General features: G+C 41.1%; 2 protein-coding genes across 2 annotated transcripts; one reads left to right on the top strand and one right to left on the bottom strand.

The window, feature by feature from the left end:
* Positions 1–6: 6 nt before the first annotated feature.
* LOC102196395 (protamine-like protein) lies at positions 7–753 on the bottom strand. The gene has a single exon (XM_005722008.1). The coding sequence runs from the start codon at positions 652–654 to the stop codon at positions 91–93; it is 564 nt and encodes a 187-aa protein (XP_005722065.1). The 5' UTR covers positions 655–753; the 3' UTR covers positions 7–90.
* A 2,993-nt stretch (positions 754–3,746) lies between these two features.
* On the top strand, positions 3,747–7,908 carry tspan36 (tetraspanin 36). Its single transcript, XM_005722007.1, has 5 exons — positions 3,747–3,981; positions 6,545–6,736; positions 6,981–7,055; positions 7,214–7,312; positions 7,744–7,908. The coding sequence occupies exons 1-5, from the start codon at positions 3,928–3,930 to the stop codon at positions 7,906–7,908; spliced, it is 585 nt and encodes a 194-aa protein (XP_005722064.1). The 5' UTR covers positions 3,747–3,927.
* The last annotated feature ends 31 nt before the right edge of the window (positions 7,909–7,939 follow it).

The following is a 7,939-nucleotide window of genomic DNA, read 5'->3' as shown; positions in this document are numbered from 1 at the left end:
AAAAAAAAACTACTTAAAGCTTGACTTGAATGCAGCTCAGTCCGCATAGAGTCCACAAAGACCGGCATTTAGTGTTCAGTGGAAGAGCATTCACTTCTTGGCAACAGACCTGGTCTTGGAGACTCTGCGTTTGGTCTTCTTTGGGCTCTTTGGCTTCTTGGGCTTCTTGGCCGCAGCGGGTCTCTTGGCTTTCTTCGGGCTCTTTGACTTTCTCCTTTTCTTGGGGGACTTCTTGGCTGCAGGAGTGGCTCCTGCTGCTGCTGCTGTTTTCTTGACGCTGGCCCGCTTGACCTTTTTCGCCTTTGGCTTCTTCTTTCTCACCACCTTCCTCTTCCTAGGTGTGGGGGGCTTTTTGTTGAGCTTGAAAGAGCCCGAAGCCCCGCTGCCCTTGGTCTGGACCAGAGACTTTTTGGTCACCAAGCGCTTCACGGCGATGAGAATCCTGGCATTGTTTTTCACCACATCATATCCACCGGCCTTCAGAGCCTTCTTCAGGGCTACCAGAGACACACCGCCACGCTGTGTGGATGTGGACAGAGCCTTCAGTATCAAGTCTGACACAGTCAGGCCTGTTTTCTTCCTCGGAGACTTTGCTCTCTTTTTAGGAGATTTGGCCGGAGCTGGCGGAGTCAAAGCAATCGCAGCAGAAGACATTGTAACAGCTGTGATACCGAGATGAAGTCAGTGAGGGCCACAGACAGGATCAGTAGAGAGTGATATCTCTGCTTGCCCTCTTGGCTGGTTGAGGCTTTATAAAACCCCAATGAGAACCGTGTAGAGTCAGTCCCACTGCCACAGTGCGCCTCTTCTCCTCCTCCGCCACTTGATCAAATTTGTGTTTTCTTCAACTGGATAATTCTTTAAAATTCCAACGTTAATTGTCATACAACTATATAAAAGTCACTTCACAGCAATCAGGGAAATGTGAACTGTCTGTCTGTGTGTTTTTATTCAGCATGCGTTCAAATATATTAGCACCTGTTGAGCGATTAGAAGCTGACAAACGAAGAATGCAATGTGGGAATCGTGCTTTTAACATTTTGACTATGTTATATTTCCCAAATAAGTAAGAAAAAAGTTTTACAATTAATTAAACTCTAACATAGCGACGTGTCTAGTACACCGAGCCCAAAATTTAGTTTTATTTCCACCGTTATTGTGAAATATTTTCACCTAAAGAAGACTCAAGAAACACACCTCCCTTGATTCTATTTCGAGGTAACCACAGAGAGACTTCTAATGATAAATATTCAACTTGGAATCAAAGCAAGGGCGGACTTTCAGTTGGGGATGATGTGTTAAAGTATAATTAACAGAAAATTTTGTTTGATATGAATATATGTAACATGAAAGTGAAATTAAGGCTATACATTGAGTATTCCCTGTGTGGAGATGGACCAAAGCCAGAGTAGTTATCAGCCTGTGAGGAGGGGCAGCCCAAAAAACGAATTTCTGATTAATTTCCCGGGCTTTCTTTTTAACGAGACACTTTGTGGAATGACTCCAGTGGGGTGCTTGTACATAAATATAAATTTAAATTTATTTGAATTTAGATCATTTCTTATTTATGCATCAATTAACTTTTATGAGGAACTGCTGCGTAAAAATTGTGCAAAAATAACTTCACTTATGAGATTATAACAGTTCTGCGCATATAAATGCAAAAACACGAATCATGTTTCATTACACTGCACTTAAATGTCCTCGGGTCAGTTTTCCTCAGCCTGTGTTGGTTTTGGTAAAACAGCACAGCACACATGAATGTACAAAAACCATCCTTTACTTGCGCATCTGTGAAACCAAAACAAACTTCAGGCACCCTGACGCGCTTTACACGGCTTAGCTGTTTGACCTTTTAATGATAAACCATCGGTTTTATTGGGTTTTACAGGATTGTTACAAACCCGTGGGGGACAGGGGGGTTGTGATATTTGTTTACAAAAACACGCAATAAAATCTGCCACAGGTGGAGCCAAACAGCGGGAAAATAAACCAGAAAAAACGAAATCGTGTAGTCCAACATTGGAGTCTTTGTTTTATATTAATTTTATATTATTTTTATATCAGTTTTAAAATGAATGCAATTATCAGACATACTTCTGGGAATGTTTTAATATTACAGTCTTAGTGCAATCCATCAAAAACGTCTCCAGTGAAAGAGGGGATGTGTTTTTCTCTTCTTTGTGGTTTCTCGCGCTACTTTTGTTTGTTTTCTTATTATTAATGTGAGATAAGATATGTACTTGTGTGTGCGTGCGCGCGAGGGAAAAGATTGGCAAATGTTTCCGTGCCTTCTGTAGTGCGCTGATAGCGCCTCCTCACAAACACTGGAGTTTTGTTTGGCTGGAGTGCAGTTCTGATGGACACCTGTAGGTGGTGAGAGTGTTGTCACGGGAGACCAGCTTGAAGTGCCCACTGAAAGCCTCAGATGTGTAGTTTTTGTTTCCATTTCTCGCGTGTGGAAGCTTTTAATCGTGGGCTTGTATGCAGAGCAGTATGATGCAGGTATACTGCAGCACGTCTGATAAGGCTGCAATAAACTCTTGGAATTTGGACCCAGAGTGGGAGAAACTCCCTGGCAGATGCTGGACTTTCATCCTCTTTAACAACAAAGCCTTGACTGATTTTGCAGTTGTTGGTCATCTTGGCCTCATTATCAATACAAAACCTTTACTTCTATAGGCAAAGAGACCTACTCCGAGGCTTCTACGTGTTCCTCTGAATAGCGTGCAGCCGTGGTTTAAGAGTTATAACCCATGTCACAGTCGGAAGAGCAACTGAATATTTCTGCCGCTCCCGCATTCATTTAAATGAGTGTCAATTGCTTTAATCTAAATGTGTCAGTTGCTTTAATCTCTTGCAGTGATACAGAACTGAGCGCATAAAGGTCAAATGAAGCCTTCTGCTGAACTACTCTGAATAAAACAATTGTTTTTGTGGCTGCAAATTGTCTGTGTTGTGGTTTTCTCTTTCTATAACTCCCATCCACATAACCTTTTGACTCAATCCGAAAGAATAGCTGCCTATTGTCCTCAGAGTTACTGCAAAAAGAGTCACTACTTAAGCATGCTTCACACGACTAAAATACATATTTTTTCTGTTATTAATAACAATAAAAAAAGAAATGTGACCCCCCCCCCTATTATCTCACATACTTAGACAATGAAGGACAATGAATCTTGTGCTGTATTTCACAACCAATGACTGTATAATTGATGCCAACATTAAATTACATTACTGGAGCACATCGGTGGGATTAAAACCAATATGCAAATTTGAGACATAACCTTCAAAAAAATGTATGCTTAAACAGTAAGCTTAAACACACCTTCCTCATGCAGTGATATGAAAAGCATGCTGCTTATGTGCACTCTTCTTTGCCTCGAGCATTGGAAGTTCCATCCTTTGTGTATTTGTTTTTATTTTTATTTTTCTACTGGCTGTCACAAACTGCAAATAGGTAATTTTATTTTCTACAAATTTATAAGATCTTTGGCTTTATAATGGAACTTAACTGAACTGCATGTTGAATTAAAGGGGGAAATGAATAAAAATACATTTTTAAATGCCAAAGGAATTTAAAAGTAGAATCCTTTCTACGCAAAATTATGTTAAAATCCTTTAACCAAAATAAAACGCGTGTGATATCAAGCAGCTTGATAGAGTCTCGGGCTTCCTCGTGTGAGACTGATGTATGACGTGATGCACGGGTTGGAGTGGGAGGGGGAGCTGCAGGATCTGCTGTGTAGCTTTGCTCTCCTCCCATCATCATGTGACCAGGTGATCAGTCGGTACAGTCAGAACACAACGGAAACTTGTGACCAAAGCGGGCGGGCAGCTGGAGAAACTCGGCGTACATAAAAAGCGACATAAAAAGCTGGACATTCGGTCTTTTTCTTTCTCTCCTCCACCATCCACTGAGACGCCATGGACTGCGGAGTCGCCAAGATCATCCTCCTGTTTATCAGCTTGATATTTTGGGTGAGTCGCTGTGTAATTCTGTCGTTCGGCCACCTGCAGAGATTTTATTTCCTACTGACGACGCTCTGTGATGCGGAAAGGGAAAAAATAAATATGTGGGGGCTTTTCTATTTGTTTCTCAAAAAAAAAAAATCTGCTGCTATTTGTTTTCTCTTTACTCCTCCTGTGTGAATTGTGCTGTTTGGGGTGTAAACAAATCAGTATTATGGTTTGATAAAGATCCCAGTAGTCAGCCCCCCCCCCCCCTCCTTTTTTATTCTAGCACAGTCGCAGCATTACAGAGCACTTCCTCATTTCACCCCACCTACCCTTTAATAGACTTCTAACGTATGTAGCTCTGAAATAAAGAGGCCTGGGAAATTTTCATGAGATCACCGACCTGCCCGACTCTGCTCTTATTTTTCCGGCCATTCACTCCCTCATGCAGTCATGTCTGTCTTTGTGTTGGAGTACTTTCAGTTGTGTGCTGCTCGTTAATGTTGACTTAATAAACCCAAGCTTCTCCGCCTGTGTCCTCTTCAGTGACCTTACGAAGGCTTTTGAAAGGAGTGTGTAAATTTCCCAGCCTGTCCCTTCCGTGGTTAATGTGTGTGTCTAATTGGATAACTGTAAAACAGAAACAGCCTGTGTGTGTGATTATTTACCAGAGACAACATGGACGTGCTTTAATTTGAGTATTCAAATCCTTTTTTCCTCTCCTCTCCACTTCCTAGTTTTCCTATCTTCTGTTCCAGCCTGTATACTTTCTCTTTCTATGCCACACTTACCATCTTACATCCAGCAGCCTTGGGTTGGATTACTGAGCCTTTTTGAATTAAATGAAGGTGTTATTGCATTTCTCTGACCTTCACTTTATTTCAGTAATGTTCACTCCCTCCCAGCATGTGAGCATTACAGACAACAAATGACTCCATATTTTAAAAACACCTCTGCTATCTTTTTTCCTTTTGTTGCACAGCTGGGATGTGGAGTTAGTCAAACCTGCTGAGATTGTTTAGCCAACAAACAGCATTCCTGTGTTTGAGCTTCAGGCTGAATGTGCAAGTTTGACGTTTTTTTGTTTGTTTTTGTTTTTTTGTTGCTGATTTATCAGAGCAAGAGCCCTGATTAGACATGAGTTGATGAAGAAATCACGTATCCGGTTGAATTAACTATTGACCTTCATGATATACCCAGCAATTTGATAAATTAGGAGTTTCAGCTTTCTGTGGGAAAGTGAACATTTTTTTAAATGATAAACAGCCAGTTTCATTCTGGGGGATTGTTTAAAGAAAATCATTCAAAAGATTGAACTGAACTATGACCCACAGTGATAAATATTACACAGATCCTCACACGTGTTTTAAACAGTTGCTGATATTTCATGGTTAGATTTAGTGAACATGTTCATAGTTTGCTTTTATAAAACAGGATTTCTGCTGCTTCACAGCAATAAAGTTCATGTATCTGATTTAAGGAAACGATAAGTTAAATGGTTCCTGGTTCACAAAATTTACAGTAAGTCTTGTCTTTTCCTGGAATCAGATTGAAGCTGGACCTTCAGAGAACCCCTCATGGCCTCAGAGAGCTAGTTACATTCCAGAGAGGTTGCGTTTTACGTTGTGTAAGCCTCTTTGTGCTGCTTCTGAGCCCCAGGATCTGAGATTCTGGAGGGATTAGGGGGTGAGCACTGGATGGGCGGGGGGGGGCACAGCGTAACAAACCCACAGGGTTCCCGTGACCGTGAAGTGATCAAGAAAAGTGAGTCATGGGGCTGAGCTACAAAGTGAATTGTTAGGATGCGCTAGACACAAGCAACCAATGTATAAGTTGCTTAACTATGAAGGGAAGTAAAACTGAAAATTGCATGAATGACTTACCTCAGGGAAACTTTGTGTGTGAGACTTTCCGTCTGCTACAGAAATGAAAACGTTGCTGGTTAATACCTCCTCTGTTCCTGTGTTCTGACTGACATCACCAACGTATGAAGAAAGAACTCCCTATGCACAAACTTGGCCCTCATACCTGCGGTCATATGACTGGTGATCTCACTACTAAAGCATGACTAGCAGAAAGGTCGTGATGGCAGTGTGACTTAACGCCAGACATGCATCAAAGTTCAATGGGGCAGACTATCAGTGACTCTCACAGAGTATGTTAATCACATGAGAGCCAGTAGGACAGAAAAATAAGAACAAACATCTTTGTGCTCAGTTTTAACACAAAGTTTTAAAATCAATACAAAAAATAGAACTAAAACAAATAATTGATTTTAACAGTTATAGGTTTGGCCAGTGTAACATGTCAGAAACAGAAGTGTTGTAGAGGAGGAAGTATGATGCGGTGTGTCTGGTTTTAATGTTGTGTTGACAAAGCAAGGAGCATGTGACTGACTCGAATTTTAACAGTGTAAGCTTTTAAAAACCGGTTGCAGTCTGGTTTCTAGCAACTTCATGTCTAGAACGTCAGTTTCTTCCTGAAATCGTCAGAATGACTTGTGAAGGTGCAGATGATTTAGCCTCTATTGTAACCTGTGTTTATTTATAGTGGAATCTTTTTTTTGTTCTGTCCCCATTTCCTTCAGGCTGCAGGAGCAGGACTGGCCTATGTCGGTCACTACGTGATCAAGTCCTTCGGCAGCTTTGACAGTCTGATTCAAAATAAGTCAACTCTAATCCCAGCAGCCATTATCATCGGAATCAGTGCGGTGATGTTCTTTGTTGGGATCGTGGGATGCTGCTCAACCCTCCGCGAGTCCAAATGTGGCCTCAGCTTTGTAAGTGTGTGTGAGGGAATTAGGACAAGACGTGATTTGTGCCTTAATCATATTCCCAATTCCTTAATGCTTATATGCTCATCTGTAAAATCTGAAGGTAGAAGCCCAAGAGCAAACCCTTATCCCCTCAGCTATGATGCTACTTACCATCCTTTCTGTTACATTTATGTTTGTTTCTGTTGATCTTTCGCTCTGTTTTAGGATCCAAATTTACATCTCATTTCTTTTTTTCCATTCATTTTAGTTCTTTCTGATCATCATGTTGATCTTTGCAGCTGAAGTGACTGCTTTGGTGTTTAGCTTCATCTACCGCAGCAAGGTGAGTCACAGACGCTTCAGGTGTTCTAAATAATCCTAGAATATTAATCTGTGTTTAGTTATTTATTTTAAGTAACAGTAGGGAAAATATACTTGTCGTAGCTCACGGTTAACTTACATGACTGCTTACATTTGGGGGGGGGATTTGTTTCTCAACAGATCAATGGACAGCTTGAGAGGCCCATAAGAGACTCTCTTTCAAAGTATAATGGGGAGAAGAACTCTGACACCGAAGCAGTGGACAGCATGCAGACTTTGGTTAGTGTATTTTCCACTTTGATAATAGATTTGTTTTCTTGATTCTATTTTCATTCTCCATTGTCTCTTTTGCTGTTGTGTGCATTCTCTCTCTTACATGGTTTCACTTCCTCTTCTCCCTCCAATTTTGTCTTCAGAAGACAACAATAAAAATAAAAATGAAGTTCATAGGAAGTCGTTGCACTTTACAGCTTCATGACCTACATGCACCACTTTTACTTCTCCTGTGTCTGTCAAACGTAACTGTGGGAAACTGATAACTGGATTAGAAGAAGAAACCGATCCAGTGTGTACAAAACTTGAAACACTGCAACACAGCCGCAGTACCATATTTCCCTTAGCTCAACTTCTTGTAGGACCTTTATCTTTACCTGTACCTTTTATCATAGTTTCCGTTTGCACATGACCCTCTTCTCTTTGACTTTTTGCAGTTAAAGTGCTGCGGTGTCAAGAATTACACCGACTGGACCAACACCACCTATTTTTCTACAAACAAAACGCTGCCTTTGTCCTGCTGTAAGAACTCCTCATCGCCACAGTGCAATGGCAAACTGGAAGAAAAGGACCAGTTTAACACTGAGGTGAATCACACTTGAGTCACACGTGTTTGTCTTTCTCTGGACTGTA

Source organism: Pundamilia nyererei, unplaced genomic scaffold (assembly GCF_000239375.1).
Source record: "Pundamilia nyererei isolate P.nyererei 1_Seehausen unplaced genomic scaffold, PunNye1.0 scaffold00006, whole genome shotgun sequence".
Taxonomy (NCBI): domain Eukaryota; kingdom Metazoa; phylum Chordata; class Actinopteri; order Cichliformes; family Cichlidae; genus Pundamilia; species Pundamilia nyererei.
This window is presented reverse-complemented; position numbering and strand designations above follow the sequence as displayed.